This window comes from Pituophis catenifer, unplaced genomic scaffold, assembly GCF_029215685.1.
Source record: "Pituophis catenifer annectens isolate HBS135680 unplaced genomic scaffold, rPitCat1.0.hap2 SCAF_1, whole genome shotgun sequence".
Lineage (NCBI taxonomy): Eukaryota > Metazoa > Chordata > Lepidosauria > Squamata > Colubridae > Pituophis > Pituophis catenifer.
In genome coordinates this window covers 338,902,779-338,921,546 of record NW_027256881.1, presented here as the reverse complement: position 1 = coordinate 338,921,546, position 18,768 = coordinate 338,902,779, and the positions used below count along the sequence as shown (strand labels likewise).

The 18,768-nt window shown below is 42.8% G+C and overlaps 1 protein-coding gene across 1 annotated transcript in view; it reads left to right on the top strand.

Annotated features, from left to right (window-relative positions):
* PIP5K1C (phosphatidylinositol-4-phosphate 5-kinase type 1 gamma) overlaps window positions 1–18,768 on the top strand; it is a 78,434-nt gene that overhangs the window by 15,126 nt on the left and 44,540 nt on the right. The window contains exon 2 of the mRNA XM_070931850.1: window positions 11,680–11,711. Coding sequence (XP_070787951.1) covers window positions 11,680–11,711 — 32 coding nt within the window. The remainder of the gene's footprint in view (window positions 1–11,679; window positions 11,712–18,768) is intronic.

Genomic DNA, 18,768 nt, shown 5'->3' with positions numbered 1-18,768 from the left:
TGTCCAGCAGGATAAGGAATAGCCTGCTGAGTGAAGATTGCGGGTGGGATCTAATGGGATCAGAGTTAGCGATGATTGATGAGGACAAAGGTTGTGGAGTAATGGTAAACAGTTCAATAAAGGTATCCACACTGTGTGCATCCTCCGTAAAAAAAAAGAAAGAAAAAAGGCCAACAACGGGTAATAAGAAACAGTATTGAAGATAGAGATGCCAATATCATAATGCCATTAATTAATCAATGGGGCAGCCATATCTGGAAAATTGTGTGTTGTTTTGATTGTCGCACCTCAGAACAGATATACAGGGAGTCCTTGACTTACGACCGTAAAATGGCTCATCCATGTAACCCAGTGGTCCCCAACCTTTTTATCGCCGCGGACCAATCAGCCTTTGATAATTTTACCGTGGCCCGCTGAGCGCGTGCAGGGGTGGGGGCTTTGGGCCACACGTGCGTACCTGCGCGGGGCTCTCTTCCCTGGAGCCTTTGCGCACGGCCCAGGAGCTTTTGCGCACGGCCCAGGAGCCTTTGCGCTGCAGCGTTCATGTCCCCCGGCCGCTGCGCGGCCCGGTGCCAGGTACTCCACGGCCCGGCACCGGTCCGCGGACCGGGGGTTGGGGACCACTGATGTAACCCACTCGATTGTATGACTTTTTTGCAGTGATCATTAAGTGAAATAACCATACGCTATGGGCCAGTTTTGCCAAAAACTGGATGCTGGTTTTCTGCAAAAATGCTGCAAAAAAATGCGGTCACATGACTGGGGAAAGGCTTGGCTGTCAGAACTCCAGAACCAGGTTATAAGTACGGGTAGTCCTCGACTTACGACCACAATTTGTGAGCCTAACATTTTTGTTGTTAAATGAGACATTTGTTAAGTGAGTTTTGCCCCAGTTTACGATCTTTCTGGCTGCAGTTGTTAAGTGAATCACTGCAGTTGATAAGTTGGTAACACGGTTAAGTGAATCTGGCTTTCCCATTAACTTTGCTTGTCAGAAGGTCGTGAAAGGGGATCACATGACCCCAGGATGCTGCAACCGTCATAAGTATGAACCAGTTGCCAAGCATCTGAATTTTGATCACATGACCATGGGGATGCTACAAAGGTCGTAAGTGTGAAAAATGATCATAAGTCCCTTTTTTCAGTGGCATTGTAACTTTGAATGGTCACTAAATGAACTGTTGTAAATCGAGGACTACTTGTACTACCAGGGAGGTTAATCATAATATCAACCAATCGCTAAGTGGCCAATCATAAGTCAAGGATTACTTGTAGTGGAAATAGAGAAGGTTCAGTAGACGGCAGCTAAGATTATAAAAGGACTACAGCAGCTTTTCTATGAGGAAAGGCTGCAATGTTTATGGAGGTAATCCTCAATTTACAACAGTCCATTTAGTGACCACTCTAAAGTTACAACGGCACTGAAAGAAGTGACTTAAGACCATTTTTCACACTTAAGACTGTTGCAGCACCCCCATGGTCACATGATCAAAATTCAGATGCTTGGCAACTGATTCATATTTGTGACGGTTGCAGGGTCCCAGGGTCACGTGATTCCCTTCTGACAAGCAAAGTCAATAGGGAACACTTAACAACCGGGTCACTAACTTAACAGCTGCAGCGATTCATTCAAAAAAATGTGGCAAGAAAGGTCGTAAAATGGGGCAAAACTCACTTAGCAAATGTCTCGCTTAGCAACAGAAATTTTGGACTGAAATGTGATCATCAGTCAAGGACTACCTGTATTCTTATATCACCACGTTTATCATAGCCTGGACTTCACCAAAAACATCTTCATTTTTGCCATCTACACCAGCGATAATGAACCCTTTGGCTTTGCCTATCAAATACACTGAAAATGCCTAACTTAACTTTGTTGGCATGTCACACACCAGACACACCCCGAACAAAAGATAATTCTTTGCATATTAATGTTTAAATATACAGCCCAATTGTGTGTGTGATTCCCTAGGATCTGCCGCACGATGCTTGCCTTCAGGCAGTGTTCCCTTTCTGCTGACAGGCCCTCGCCGCCTACCTGAGGCAGCTCCGTGTTGTGTAAAGCTTCATTTTTGAAGCGGCTCCGGAGAACGCTCCAAGGTGGCCTCTGCAGCTTCTGAAAACTGTGCAAAAGCACACCCCATCCTTGTGCGATTTTCGGAGAGTCTAGAGGCCATTCAAGAGCATGACCTCCAGAGGGTCCAGAGGCTGCATGATAGTCGACTTTATTCTCACGCAGCCTCTGATAATTGAACAAGAATGGGGCATGTCTTCAAGAATAGTTCTTGTCGGGTGTTGGTGAACACTGGCGTGTCACCCAAAATGTTGTGGAGTGCTACCTTTGACATGTGTCATAGGTTCGCCATCACCCATCTACACCCTTTGTTCCTTTCAGAGGGCTACACTACAAGGACAATTTCAAGAAGGTTTCTAAATAATGTTATGAGTTGTTATAACTTGGAAAAAACACTTTAGATTCTAAGGAGCCATATACTTCAGTAGAAGTGGTCCTCTACTTACAATCAAGTTGGCTTGAGACTCAGTATTAAGAAAACTAAGATCATGGCATCCGACCCTCTCAATTCCTGGCAATAGATGGGGAAGAAATGGAGGTAGTGACAGATTTATTTTCCTGGGCTCCAAGATCACCACAGATGGGGACTGCAGTCAAGAAACTAAAAGACGTTTGCTCCTGGGGAGGAAAGCTATGGCAAATCTAGATAGCATACTAAAAAGCAGAGACATCAACCTGCCAACAAAAGTCACGGCTATGGTTTTTCCAGTTGCAATGTATGGCTGTGAAAAGTTGGACCATAAGAAAAGCTGAGCGACAAAGAATCGAGGCCTTTGAACTCTGGTGCTGAAGAAGACTCCTACGAGTCCCTTGGACTGCAAGGCGATCCAACCGGTCAGTCCTGGAGGAGATCAACCCTGACTGCTCTTTAGAAGGCCAGATCCTGAAGATGAAACTCATATACTTTGGCCACCTAATGGGAAGGAAGGACTCACTGGAGGAGAGCCTAATGCTGGGAAAGATGGAGGGCAAAAGAAGAAGGGGACGGCAGAGAACGAGGTGGCTGGATGAAATCACTGAAGCAGTCGGCGTGAGCTTAAATGGTCTCCAGAGGATGGTAGACGACAGGAAGGCCTGGAGGAATGTTGTTCATGGGGTCGCAATGGGTCAGACACAACTTCGCAACTAACAACAACTTACAATCACAATTGAGCCCAAAATTTCTGTTGCTGTGTGAGACAGTTGTTAAGTGACGTTTCCCCCATTTTACAATCTTTCTTGCCACAGTTGTTGAGTGCAGTTGTCAAGTCAACATGGTTGTTAAGTGAATCTGGCTTCCCCATTGACTTTGCTTGTCAGAAGGTCGCAAAAGGGGATCACATGACCCTGGGACCCTGTAATCATCATAAATATGAACCAGTTGCCAAGCATCTGAATTTTGATTGTGTGACCATAGGAATGCTGCAATGGTTGTAAGTGTGAAAAACGGCCTTAAGTCACTTTTTTCAGTGCCGTTGTAATTGCGAATGGTCACTAAGTGAACTGTTGTAAATCAAAGATTTCCTGTATTCAGAAGCTTCGTGTTATGCATTCTTATTTTAAACATTGAAATACTGTCAGATAACAGTATTTGGAGTCCTTCCTTTATGCTACTTGTGCCTGCTTCTTGGTAACACTTTTTCTAAGGAATTGGTTTTCTGTATACCTTCTTCTTCCAGCACTCTCACTTTGTTTAAACTTCTCGTCTTGACTCAGCCTGGATTTGTGATCACAACACAACGGCGCAGAGAAAATGTTGTTTACAGAACAGATCGTTCCAAAACTATATCTTAATGTCCCGATGATGCTGTTTGTGCCCTTAGCGGTCCAGGCTATATAGGGAGAACAGTCATTGGTCCTTATTATCATCTGTCTTCTGCATGTTTCTTTGAGCATAAAGCAAATTAGACATGGTATGCAGGGAAAAATGAATCTTCATACGCTCGGTTGAACCTGTTCCGGGACAGATCTTATTTGTCCTGCCTTTTTTGCCTTTTATGAATGCCCTGTTATTGCTTTCTTAAACCTGACTTATTGGCATTGTAATTTGGATCTGATCCCCATCCTCATGCTCTCTAGAAGTAATGTGTCTGTGTGTTTTGTAGGAGATGTATTTATTTGATCTCCCTTTTCTATCCCCTTCCACTGAAAGTTATCCAAGTACAGGTAGTCCTCGACTTATAACCACACTTGAGCTCAAAATTTCTATTGCTCAGTGAGACATTTGTTAAGTGAGTTGCTCCCATTTTACTAATTTTCTGGCCACAGTTGTTAAATGAATCACAGTTGTTAAATGAATTGTTAAGTTAATAACCCGGTTGTTAGGGGAATCTGGCTTCCCTATTGACTGCTTGTCAGAAGGTTGCAAAAGGGGACCTCACTGCAACAGTCATAAATATGAGTCAGTTGCCAAGCATCTGAATTTTGATCACGTGACCGTGATGGTCATATGATCAAAATTTAGACACTTGGCTGCAGTTGTCACAAGTATGAAAATGGTCATAAGTCACTTTTTTCTGTGCCATTGTAACTTTGAATGTTCACTAAATGAACTGTTGTAACTCAGGGACTACCTATAAACGGTGGGAAGATGTCAGCCTTCCTGGGGCAATACATAACTCCACCAAACACAAGTTAGCCTAAATCAGCCCTGGCATTGATTTCAGTTCGTCAAGGCCTTCAGTGTCTTAATTTGAGAGAAAGGCATCTTATTCATGCATTCACTTCTCCAGTATCGGAATGTCTACTAATGTGAATAACTTTTTGTGGATGGCTTCTGTTTGTGCTGCCATTAACATTGCCAGCGTTTTATCTTCTTTGACGTTAGTTTATAATTCAAGTCCAGTTGAGGGCACTTCAGTCCACCAAAAACTCTTACCATTCTGCATGTCCTATTTCATTATTCATAAATTAATAAATACTCTATTAAGAAACTAGTCTCTAGGCATTAATCGGGATGTAATCAAAATTAGGCAACAAACCAGTTCTGCCGAAGCGTCCACTGTTCTTCCAGCTTGTCTGGTATGCTGGACTCTCATCCTGGGTGTTGTCTCATCCCCAAGTTACAGGAGGATGCATTGTAGTAGGGGCCATGGCTATAAAGGGGGAGTCTTTAGGGCAGTGGGTCTCAACCTTCCTAATGCCGTGACCCTTTAATACAGTTCCTCATGTTGTGGTGACCCCCAGCCATAAAATTATTCCTAAAACCATTGAAAATATGTGTTTTCAGATGGTCTTAGGCGACCCCTGTGAAAGGGTTGTTTGACCCCCAAAGGGGTCCCGACCCACAGGTTGAGAACCACTGCTCTAGGGGGTATGGAAATGAGTGCCCCAGAGCTGCTGCTGAAACTGTTGAGTTCCATGTTTCGGCTGACCTTCTGTCTCTTCCTCTGGAACATTATACCCCCCCACCTCTGGAACATCATGCCCCCCCCCCATCCAGGTGAGATCTGCCCCCATCCTTTTGGCCTTCCTAAAGGCCTTGAAATCTGGCTCTGCTGATTGGCCTGGGGCCCAAACTTGGCCATGTCATCCTGGAGGTAATTACAGGTGGTCCTCAAGTTATAACAGTTCGTTTAGGGACTGTTCAAAATTACAACATCACTGAAAATAGTGACTTATGACCACTTTTCACACTTAACGACCGATGCAATATTCCCATGGTCACATGAACATTCAGACAGTTTGCAACCGGCTCATATTTATGACAGTTGCGGTGTCCTGGGGTCATGTGATCATCTTTTGAGACCTTCTGATGAGTAAAGTCAATGGGGAAACCAGATTCACTTAACAAGGATGTTACTAACTTAACGACTGCAGTGATTTAACGAGCGTGTCAAGAAAGGCCGTAAAATGGGGTAAAATTCACGTAACAAATGTCTCGTTTAGCAATATAAATTTGGGGCTCAACTGTGGTCGTAAGTCGAGGACTACCTGTACAGCATTGCCTGGCTGGCATAAAATTAGGATACATTTTTTTTCCTCCCCCTTCCCTGAAACTAGGCCATGTGTGACCTTCTTAAGGAGATAAGTACCCCTTTCTCCAGGTTCATTGGCAACTCCCAGCAGATACTCAATAGAGAAGTTTACTTTTTTAAAAATAACAATTTGTTCTTTCAGATTGGACTGGTGTCTTCGCTCTTTAAAGAGAAGCATGCAGAAATTCTTGTTGCTGTTTTTTCTTTCCCTCCCAAAATAGCCGATTAGGCCCTTCTGGGGCTTTAGTGCTCACCTACAATGGGCTAGGCTTGGCTCAGGAACTTTATTACTTTGCAAGTTAAGCTGCTTGGGTTAATTAGCCTCAATGTTGCCACTAATCCCCAGCTCTGGAAGTGGTACAGGAAAAGAGCTTAGCTAGCACATTTTCCCCTGGATCCTTCCTGTAGCAACGGAGGAAGGCCCCTTATCCCTTGAAACGTTTCTCATCTTCACAACGTACCGCTGTGAATATCCTGCAGCTGAGGACTACTCTCTTGTTTCCTTGTGGCTGTGTTATTGTGCGCTGCTTCTTCTTCGTATGCCAGGAAAAACTAGCCTCATGTGAAATCCAGCTTCCTGTATGACTTCCTTCTTGCCTTGATCATTACAGCAAAAATCAAATAGAATTCTTGGCTGGGAATTAAAGACCCCATGGAATTGTCAACAAGGGGCTTTTGTCAATCAGAGGCAGGCTAAGTTACTCTCTTATTGCGGAAACTAAATGAAAAGATAGCGCATAACAATGCTTGCCTTGTATAACTTGCATGGGCTGCAGACATCCTGAAGGAGGAGCAAAATAAACATAGGGGATGATGAAATGTCATCTGTTAATTGACTATTTTTAGCATCCACAACTTTTCTGTCTAAAGTACAGTGAGGTGGTTCACCATTTTAAATCAAGGCTTAGAGCACACTGGCAAGATGGAGGACTGTTGTGATGGAGGCTTTGGGTTTGTGTGTGTGTGTGTGTGTGTGTGTGTGTGTGTGTGTGTGTGTGATGCATTAAAAAGGTGCAGCTTCAATCACGTGATTACCATTTGCAACCTTCCCAGCTGGCTCCCCCAATCACTGGGGAAGCCTGAAGGAGGTTGCAAGTTGCAATCACGTGATATCTTGCTTAACAACCATGGGTGATTCACTTAATGACCAGAGTAAAATGGTTGCAAAATCAAGTGCAGTCACATGATATCTCACTAAATGACTGCCCTACTTAACAACCAATTTTTCAGTCTCTATTGGGGTTGTGAGTTGAGGACTATCAGTAGAATTTTGTGTGTGTGTTGAGCATTATTAGTTTACTATACAACAGACAATGGCTAGGCACCAATGGGGAATCTATGACCTTCCAAAGTTTGGTTGATAGTTATGAGCCTTCAAGACATTGTGGACTGTTAGTGATCACTTAGATCAGGGGTCCCCAACCCCCGGGCCGTGACCCACTATCATTGAACAATGGGCAAGCGTACAAAACTCCACTCGTGCACGCAGTCGGCACTTGTGCTCACACACAAAGCTCCACTCACACAAATGGAGCTTTGTGCACGAGCACAAGAGCCCTCTGCTCAGGCATTTTCCACTCACACGAAAGGGGCTTCGGATGAGTGGAGGGTGCAGGTACTTGCCACTTGCACCAATGGAGCTGTGAGTGTGCGCCTGCCACTCACACGCCGACTTAGATCTTTTTCAGAATATTTTATTTCCAGCCTGGCCATTTAAATCTTCCATCATTGTTGTTGCTGGCCATCCTCTTCCAGTAATGGCCAGCACAGATAATTTACTACAACTTACAACTGAGCCCAACATTTTTATTGCTGAAGTGAGAAAAAAATGAGTTGAGTTTTGCCCCATTTTATGATCTTTCTTGCCGTGGTTGATAAGTGAATCAGTGCAGCTGCTAAGTTAGCAACTCACTTGCTAAATGAATCTGGCTTCCTCACTGACTTTGCTTGTCAAAAGGTCATAAAAAGTGAACACATGACCCTCAACACTCTGCAACCGTCATAAATATGAGTCAGTTGCCAAGTGTCTGAATTTTGATCATGTGACCACGGGGATGCTGTAGCAGTTGTAAGTGAAAAATGGTCATGATTCACTTTTTTCCCCCAGTGCCGTTGTAACTTTGAATGGTCACTAAATGAACTGTTCTAAGTCAAGGACTACATGTAATATCCGAGCACCATTCATTCGCAGCCTCTGATTTAAAGCATTGCCACCTGCTCTTCAGCTGAGAAGGATTCCAAGGTAGATGATAATGTGTAATAACAAATCTCAGCCTGTAAGCTTCCTATCCAAAATAACAAAAAAAAAAAAAGCAATTAGGAGGGTGAAAGAGAAAAAAAAAGCTTATTTTACAAGCCCTAGTTTTAAATAAGGTTTTTTTAGAGGGATGAATTTAAAAAAAAAAAAAAATCTCTGCAGCTGCTGCTTTTCTGTGCAGTGGATGAAACCAGGTTGATCTTCCTGAACCAGATAGTTTAGTCTTAAGAGAGAAGATTGAGAAAAGGATAATTTCTCAAAATAATTAGGGTGGTTGTTTGTTTGGCCTTGGAGCTGCACTTTGTTTTTGTGTCCTGCCTGGAGAGAAGGCGTGTGTATCTGGTAACACAAAAGTCTTGCTGCAGTGGGCAGAGCCGAAAGCCTCTGTTCCTATTTGTGTAGTTTTTTTAAAAGGGCAAATGGGTATCTTAAACCTTGCAGAGGCTTAAGGCACTTATTTTGCCCTTTAAACAAACAGAAACGGGGAAAAAACATCTTTGTTTTAAATTTTTGGGGGTTTTAATATTGAGCCGAAATTATTTAATAATTTTAAATTATTTTAATTTTTGTTTGTCTTTGTGCTTTTAATAGGTTGTACACCGCCCTGAGTCCTTCTGGAGAAGGGCGGTATAGAAATAAAATTTATTATTATTATTATTATTATTATTATTATTATTATTATTATTATTATTATTATTATTATCGTCATCGTCATCATCATCATCATCATCATCATCATCTGTTTTTTCACTGGGAAAATCCATCTGCTTTTTTTCACAAGGAATGGTTCAGGGAATACCACATACTGTAATCAGTGCCTTAAACATTCAAGGCTCACCAGTTTTTGCCCTTGACTGCCTCATCCTCCAAAAGATTTTAAAAAAAAAAACACAAACCAGCCCCCCCCTCCCCCCCACACACTCATTCTGGGGAACCCAAAACCATACTTTAAAATGACACAATCCGGAATTCTGAAGTCTCTCACCCTGGTCATCACTTCTTTACCCTCCTACCATCGGGAAGGAGATATAGAAGTATAGCCAGCCACACAAACAGGCAGAAGAACAGTTTTTATCTGTGGGCTGTCAGACTCCTGAATGAGAAATAACATCATAACTATGTAGTATGATGGACTGCAGGGCCGGCGCAATGTGTAACATGTTCACACTGGTGCAATAGGACTGGGTGTTTTGTTAATATGATTTATTGGATTAGGGGTTTTTTGTCTTCACTGTGAATTGTATTGTGTTAGGGGTGCACTGAGGGAGCTCAACCAATTTCATTGTACATATGTTGTGCACTGACAATAAAGATTTGAAATCGAAATGGAAGTCTGATACGCTGTAAATCTGTGTCTCAGCCATACCACTTCAGAAAGTATTATATGTAGTCCTTAACTATTCAAATTTACAATGACACTGAAAAAAGGGATTTATGACTGGTCATTGCACTTATGACCATCACAGCTTCCTTGTGGTTACGTAAACAAAATTTGGGCAGTTAGCAAAAGCATATATTTATGACATTTGCAATGTCCTGGGGTCACATGATCCATTTGCAACCTTCTCAACTGGCTTCTGACAAGCAAAATGGGAGAAGCCAGATTCACTTAACAACTACATAACTCACTTAACAACTGCAGTGATTCAGTTAACAACCGTGTTAAAAAAAGGTTTTAAAACCAGGTTAAAAACAATTGCCTTGCTTAGCAATGGAAATTCTAATCCCAATTGTAGTTCTAAATCAAGGACTACCTGTATTGGGCAGAGAGGAATCACAAGTCTTAAGTTTCTTTTGTTTGAAAACTGGGATTTGGGGATGTTGGTTTAATTGTTTCCTTTGATTTTATTATGGTGCTGTGAGCCTCCCAGAGTTATGATACATAAGACGGGTAATCATATAAGCATCTGGCATAAATAAATAAATGTTGAATGAAGGACAGATGAGACATTCTTTTTGGGAATGCCAGTTTTCTGGGTGGAGAAATGAGTTTTGTTATTCAGAGTTGTAGTTGGCCTTATTAAGGTTCGTACTGAAACGTAGGTGGAACAATTGAGATGGAATTTGATTGCTTGAATGTGACAATTTGGCAATGGGTAGAAAGCTTCCCAAGTAATCTGGTTCATTTACTTACAGGGATGTGGCTGTTCCGAAAAATATTGAATAGGAACATTTTTCCTATGCAAATGAATAGAATTCTGATTACCATATTCATTGCAGTATCTATAGCCTGTTCAAAGACATGGGCTATAATATATTATTTGATGCGAGGGGGAGACAGCCATGTTTCAAACTTTTTTTTTTTTTTAGAACAGTCACCTAGAAAAGCAAATTTTGCGAGGGATCCTTGGCGCTCTTGCTTGTTTTCTTGCAGACGTTTTATTACCCAAACTAGATAACATCAGTGCACTGATGATGTTACCTAATTTGGGTAATGAAACATATGCAAGAAAACAAGCAAGCTCAGAGAGCATCAAAAATCCCTCATTTCAACCCTGAGCTACAAACGTTCTCCTTTATTGGGAGCAAATTCTATCCAACTTTGAAATTGCCAAACTTGCCTGAAGTGGAAAATTTTTGGAGGCAAATTTCTACTCCATAAAATTTTCCAGCCCACATCTCTGTTTTATTGAGAAGAAAATCCCATTACCTTTAATAGAGGCTGTTTATAAGCAGACAACGTGGTGCGCTTAATGTTTCATTGCTCACATAACTACTCTGGAAATATTCCGACTTCAGAACAGCAGCTTGGAACATACCGGTAACTGTTCTGATCAGAATAGTGCTGGAACATTCCAGCAAGGTTGGAACAGTTAATTTCAAATTTGAATCGGCTATTTTGAATTTGAAATAGTTTAGAGTTGAAATATTTTGCATGTACCACCTTACCAGTGGTGGGATTCAAATTTTTTTATTACCAGTTCTGTGGGCGTGGCTTGGCTTGGTGGGCGTGGCAGGGGAAGGATACTGCAAAATCTCCATTCCCTCCCCACTCCAGGGGAAGGATACTGCAAAATCCCCATTTCCTCTTGATCAGCTGGGACTCGGGAGGCAGAGAGTAGATGGGGCCAGCCAGAGGTGGTATTTACTGGTTCTCCGAACTACTCAAAATTTCCGCTACCGGTTCTCCAGAACTGGTCAGAACCTGCTGAAACCCACCTCTGAGCCTCACCTTTAGGAAGATGGAGAGAAGGGAATAGTTGAAAGGGGGAAAAAAAACACAGCCTGATCACTTTGAGTTGGACAAGATGAATTTTTAACAGGAAAGTTTGATTGCAGATTTGGACAGAGGGAAACCATGTTTTCTGGCAGCATCTACCTAGGTTAGGAATGGGATTGTAAAAACAGCCTGTTTCTGTGTTCACCTCCTCACCATGTTCTTCTTTTTTCAGGGCTGGCTTTGAAGAAGACTGTTCTAACAGAGGTAAACATTTGCATTTATTGGCCTGTTGTGTTTTTTGATTTTATATGCCCATGGGAAGATTTTGTTTTGTTTTTTAAATAAAGCAAGTGATTTCTGGTAGAGCACATTAACCAGTGTATTTAGTAAAGATGCTAAAGAATTTGAGCACCAGGTTCTCCGAGGTTCTTTAGGCAAGCGACTTCCTCCACAGGAGTGTCAATGGATGAATGAGTGAATGAATGAATGAATATGTATGTACAATAGAACCTCTGGTCACAAACACTTCTGACCACAAGCAAATCTGGTTCTGACCAAAAAATTCACAATTTTTTTTTCCACAGCAGATTTCCCCTTCCGCACCACTTTTTTTTTGTAAGAGCCAAATTTCCAAAATTAGATTCGGGTCACGACCAAATCGGGTTGTGACCAAAGTTATGGAATGATTTATGGTCATGACCAGAGGTTCTACTGTATGTATGTATGTATGTATGTATGTATGTATGTATGTAGACTCTGTAAACCGCTTTGTGCTGTAAAGCACTATGAAGCGATATGTAAGTTTAAGTGCTATTGATATATGATATAATACAGGTAATGCTTGACTTACGACAATTTATTTAGTCACCGTTCAAAGTTACATCACTAAAAAAAGTGACTTATGGCTGTTTTTCCCCACTTATGATCATTGTAGCATCCTCATGGTCATGTGATTTACATTTGGATGCTTGACAAACTGACTCACATTTATGACAGTTGCAGTGGCATGTAGTCATGTGATCACCTTTTGAGACCCTCTGACAAGCAAAGAATGGGGAAACCAGACTCACTTAATAACTGTATTACTAATTTAACAACTGCACTTAACAAATGTTGTAAGAAAAGTTGCAAAATGGGGCAAAACTCACTTAACAAATTTTCTCATTCAACGACATAAATTTTGGGCTCACTTGTGGTTGTAAGTTGAGGACTACCTGTATTATATTTCACCACCATTTTATCACCCAGCTAGTTTTCATGACTAAGTCAGGACTAGAAATCACTGTCTCATGATGATCGGCCTAAAGTCACCTAGCTGACTTTCCTGGTTAAAGCAAAACTAGAACTCACTGTCTCCTACTTTGTAGCATGATGCTACAAGACTAAGCTGGCTCTGAAATACTGTGTTTCCCTGAAAATAAGACCCTGTCTTATATTTTTTTGAACTCCGAAATAAGCGCTTGGCCTTATTTTTGGGGAGGTCTTATTATTTTGGGGCACGTGGAGCAAGATGGGGCTCCTCTTGCAGTCTTATCTGATTTCCAGCTCTGCGTCTAAATATTTTCAGGGAGAGGCTTATTTTAGTGCATATGCTCAAAAGCCCGATTGGGCTTATTATCAGGGGATGTCTTATTTTCAGGGAAACAGGGTAGCCCTTCCTTTCACTCCCATAACTACAAGCTCACCCCCTTGTTCCAATCTTGACCCACTTTGCTGCCCCAAAGGAGAGGGGAGGCATTTCTGCTTTGTTAAAGAGCAAGGTTTACTGACAACAACTACAAGGGAGCAAGGAGTTCAGATCACATTGTAAGTCTTTCGTAAAGACACTTGGGTGCCCATCATAATTCCTGCAGCATTTTACACTTGCCTGGATGTTCCAGCTTGAAGGACAGCTCATTTTACATGATGAAAATAATTCAACTTATCTGATCAGTACCGAGATCGTGATAAGAACAGATAAAAATGATAAATTAAACCTATTTCAGCAAAATTTGATTTAGTTCACGTGATCCGCTTAGCATGCTGAACCTGGGTTCACCCAGAATCACAGGTATAGTTTGGGCTGAGATGATGAAGATTTTGTGCAAATCTTTTTGACTAAATTAGCAAAGCATAATTAAAACAACCATGACTTAAAAGCATGACTCATCATTCCAGTTGAGAAATTTAACACAAGACTATTGAAAGAGCCGGAAGGGGAGGAGAAGTGTATTTGTGTGCAAGTGAATTATTCACAAATGCACATTGTTAGTGCAGCAAACAGCTTCAGTTCAGCCCACGAGTGGCTTTTTTGCTATACACCTTCCATCTGGAATGCCTTGTTTTGCATACTTACCCTGTGATGTCACCTCTGTGTATTTTAACATTATTTGTAACCTTGACATCAGACCCAAAAGGGTGTGGGACTAACTACCCTTCTTTCATTATCCCACTTTCATGAGCAAAGGAAAATAGAGGCCAGGATCTGATCCAGCCTTACAGAATAGTTTTCTCCTGGAATTAAGACTCCCTCCCTCCCTCTTAACATTCCAAAAATTGTTTAGGATGGAAAACTTCATTTTAATTATGTTATTGGGTTCCATCTTTGCCTTGTGTTTTAGTTTTCCCATTGTTATTATTGGCTAACCATCCAACAAACATCACTGCCTTTAGACCAGGTATATTTTGCAATAATGTCATTGTAAGCCAGTACCTAGGAACAACAACAATAATAATTTCTGTTATTTCAGTTTTAATAACGCTCACCCTGTTTTACTTGGCTGCATGGTTTAATTAGGTTGCTGTGGGTTGACTTGGCTTATTTGGTGATACAGGTAGTCCTCGACTTTACAACAGTTCATTTAGCGACAGTTCAACGGTCACTGAAAAAAGTGAATTATGACCATTTTTCACACTTGTAACCATAGCATCCCCATAGTCACGTGATCAAAATTCAGACAATTGGCAACTGACTCACATTTATGATGTCTGCAGTGCCCTGGGATTACCCTTTGTGACTTTCTGACAAGCAAAGTCAATGGGCAAACCAGATTCACTTAACAACTGAAGTGGTGGCGCAGTGGTTAGAATGCAGTATTGCAGGCTAATTCTGCCGACTGCTAGCAGTTCAATCCTGATCGGTTCAAGGTTGACTCAGCCTTCCATCCTTCCAAGGTTGGTAAAATGAAGACCCCAGATTGTTGGGGGCAAGAAGCTGGCCCTGTAAACCGCTTAGGGCTGTAAAGCACTGTGAAGTGGTGTATACAGTAGTGGCCAAAATTGTGGAAACCTTTTGGGAAAAGTGTATTTTCTAAAACTAGCTAATAACACTACTTTTTTTTGGAGTAGTACCATAAAATTATATATCAATGGAAAGATAATTTAATCAAGAATGTAATGCAATAACTTTTATGAAGGATTTGCTATTAGAATAACAGTTACAGTATAAAGAAGAAAAGTAAAACACGTAGAAAAAATGAGATATACAAAAATAATCACCATAGAAAAAATGAGAGATAAAAATTATCACCATGTCAATTAATAGTTGGGTAACCTTTAGTATGAATTACGGAACCAAGTCTTTTAGTTCTGGAGCTGTTATAATGTGAAACCAAGATTGAATGATTGCTTCTATTAACTGGGTTTTATTGCTGGGTCACTTCTGACTAACAACTTTCTTTCTTTCTTTCTTTCTTTCTTTCTTTCTTTCTTTCTTTCTTTCTTTCTTTCTTTCTTTCTTTCTTTCTTTCTTTCTTTCTTTCTTTCTTCCTTCCTTCCTTCCTTCCTTCCTTCCTTCCTTCCTTCCTTCCTTTCTTTCTTTTTCGTATTTCTATGCCGTCCAATTCTCCGAGGACTCTGGGCGGCTTACAACAAAGACAGTATAAACAATATACAATAAAAGACGTTAAAAAAACCCATACACACCGCTCATGGCTGGATCTCGCAAGATTGCAGTGGCGAGATCAACGGCCCCAAGCCTGCCGGAAAAGCCAGGTTTTCACCATTTTCCGGAACACCAGTAGGGTGGGAGCGGTCCGGGCCTCAGGAGGTAGCTGATTCCAGAAAGCCGGGGCAGCCACAGAGAAGGCCCTCCCCCGCGGACCCGCCAGACGACATTGTTTAGGTGACGGGACCCGGAGGAGGCCAACTCTGTGGGATCTTACCAGTCATTGGGAGCTATGCGGTAGAAGACGATCTCGAAGATAGCCTGGCCCTAAACCATATAGGGCTTTAAAGGAAATAACCAACACCTTGAATTGTGACCGGAGACCGATAGGAAGCCAGTGCAGCTCACAGAGGATTGGTGTAATGTGGGAGTACCTAGGTGCACCCACGACCGCTCGAGCGGCTGCATTCTGGACCAACTGTAGTCTCCGAACACTTTTCAGGGGTAGTCCCATGTAGAGCGCGTTGCAGTAATCCAACCGTGAGGTGACAAGGGCATGAGTGACCGTGAGAAGAGCCTCCCAATCCAGGTAGGGTCACAATTGGTGTACAAGGTGAACCTTTACAAAGGTCCCCTTAGCCACAGCTGCCAGGTGTTCCTCTAATCTCAGCTGTGGGTCAAGGACACCCAAATTGTGAGCCCGTTCTGAGGGGGACAGTTTCTCCCCCCCCCCAGGGCTAAGGATGGATAATCGACATGGTCCTTGGGAGGCAATACCCACAGCCACTCGGTCTTGTCTGAGTTAAGTTAAGCTCCAAACTCCTCAAAAGGGGAGAGGAGCCTGGCCTCGATGGTATCAGCCGTAAATTCCAGCAAGCTCCAGGGGGGTTTGAGGTCCATAACAAGGCTAGCCACGGTCTCGATGGAATCGACCACGGCCATGACCGTCATAGTAACAATGGTGCCGGCGGTTCTCCCAATTGTCTCCTGCCTGTCGCACTCACCTCCCTCAATCCTCTTGGCTCTGGAGCAGATCAAAGTTGGCTTGATTGAAATCACCTGCAACCACCAGCACTCCATCTGGGTAGGCCTGTTGCTGTTTGCTAATAGCAGTTAACAGGTGACTCATGGCTGTGGTCGTGTTAGCATCGGGAGGTATATATACTGCAGTTGTTATTACAATGTTAAACTCACGAGGCAGATAAAAGGGGCGGCATTTCACTGCCAAGTATTCCAAATCAGGAGAACAGTGAGTGATCATTATTTTAACATTTGTGCTCCAGTTGCTCTTCCCAGAGACCATGGTTCTATCTGAGCGTCCTTGCAATTCAATAGCCTCTCCTGGAATGGTAGGGTCAAGCCATAACACAGCAATCCCGAATGTTTTTCTGCAGAGAGATAGTAAGTTCCAGCTCCTCAATCTTATTAGAGAGAGATCTAACATTTGAAACAAAAAGATTTGGCAGTGCAGGCTTGTGAGGATTTTTTCCTAACCTTACACGCAGTCCAGTTCTGCAGCCTCGTTTCTGCCTGTGTTTCCTTCGTCTCCTTCGTTTCCTTTGCTCTTTAGTTGGTGCCATAGATTTTCAATTGGGTTAAGAAGGTCTGGGCTATTCCCAGGCCATTCCAGCAGTGGAATAGGATTATCTTGAAAATCCAAATAAATAAATAAATGGTGTTATTGGCCATCAAACCTCAAAAATACACTTTTCCCAAAAGGTTTCCACAATTTTGGCCATTATTGTAACTCTTTAAGTGCTGTCCATATTGCTAGTGCTGTCAAGAAAAGGGGCATAACTCACAAGGCATGTCTCGTGTAGCAACATAAATCTTGGACTCAACTGTGGTCATAAGTCAAGGACTACCTGTTCACACATAGAATGATAAATGATAAGAATAAATAAGCAAGTAATGGGTAGAGGAAGGGTTTGCAAGGGATGGCCTTGCGTTCAGATATCTGCCTGTATGCATAGAGCACAAGGACAGGTCTGGAGTCAGAACTGCTCTATTATACAAAGGGATTTTCGTAAGCAGGGCTGCCTGCTACGCTGGCTGAGTTCCTAACTGCCTGGAGTCAGAGAGAAACGCGTATGCTGTCTCTTTTCACTTCAGTGCATAAGCAGTTCTATTATTTGCTGGATTTATCATTGTTCCAGGCTTGTCATCAGCAATAAGCTTTGACAGCTAACCGAGCTATTTGCTGAGAAACGGACTTGGGGAAAGGGTCAGGTGCCCTAGAGTAGAGCTGCATAAAGATGACAGGGCTATGAGGCAACTCTTCCAAATAGGTAACAGATGATAAATAGTGATTGGTGCCCTGGAAAGTTTGTCTTTCCACCCCGGTATGACAAAAGGGGAAAGGTTGTAGAAGAGTTCCTGAGATGAAAACCAGAGAGCGGGAATCTGTCACATTAGTGTCCCCAGACTAGGGAAATGTTTGATTTTTATAACAAGAGGATTTGGAAGAATTATCTTAACTTTTAAAAAGAAAACTTAAAAGTCATTTGTCTTAGGCCCAGCCTCTTTTTCTCTAAGGCTTATGGCAGCTTTGCATTGTAATTTATTCTTAAACAGACAGAGATCTTTTCCTGCTACAACTAGTGCTTGCTTAACAAATTCAGATTCGGAATAGAGCTGGAAGGGACCTTGGAGGTCTTCTAGCCCAACCCTCTGCTCAAGCAGGAGACCTACACCCATGATGGCAAACCTACGGCATGCGTGCCAGAGGTGGCACGCAGAGCCCTCTCTGTGGGCACGCACACCATCGCCAGCTGCTCTTCTGGTTTCGGGCGCACACATGTGCTCTGGCCAGCTGGTCTTCGGACATGGCGGATCGCCAGAAACCCAAGGACCAGGTGGCTGCCGCGCATGAGCATGCCGGAAACCTGAAGACCAGGTGACTGGCACATGCATGCACACCAGCCAGCTGGTCTCCAGGTTTCCGGCGCTCCAGCCCGCGCTCATGCACACACACACACGCATTCCAGTTTGGGGACTCGAAAAGCCGAAAAGGTTTCCCATCACTGCCCTACACTATTTCAGGCAAGTGGCTGTCCAGTCTCTTCTTTAAGACCTCCAGTGATGAAGCACCTGCAACTTCTGGGAGGTGCAAACTCCCAACGAACAACCATTCATTGTTTGAGCAACTGTGAGTGGTGATAGTGCTGAATGAATGGTAGTTGTCACCTGTCCTCCAAGTAATAACTGTTGCAGTACCTCTGGTCACATAATCAAAATTTGGGTGCTTGGCAGCCCACCCATATTTATGACTGCAATGTGCACTTCACATGCCCCCCACCCGTTTATCTCCCCCTCCTCTCTGCCCCTTTGGCTGCCCTGCTCTCCCTCCCTGCCTTACAGAGGCCTCAAGAGGTGTTGCAGAGGCCTTGCAAAGGGCCAGAGGTCCTCTGGGAACGGGAGGGGGCGGCAGGGATAGGTAGTGGTGGCAGTATGCAG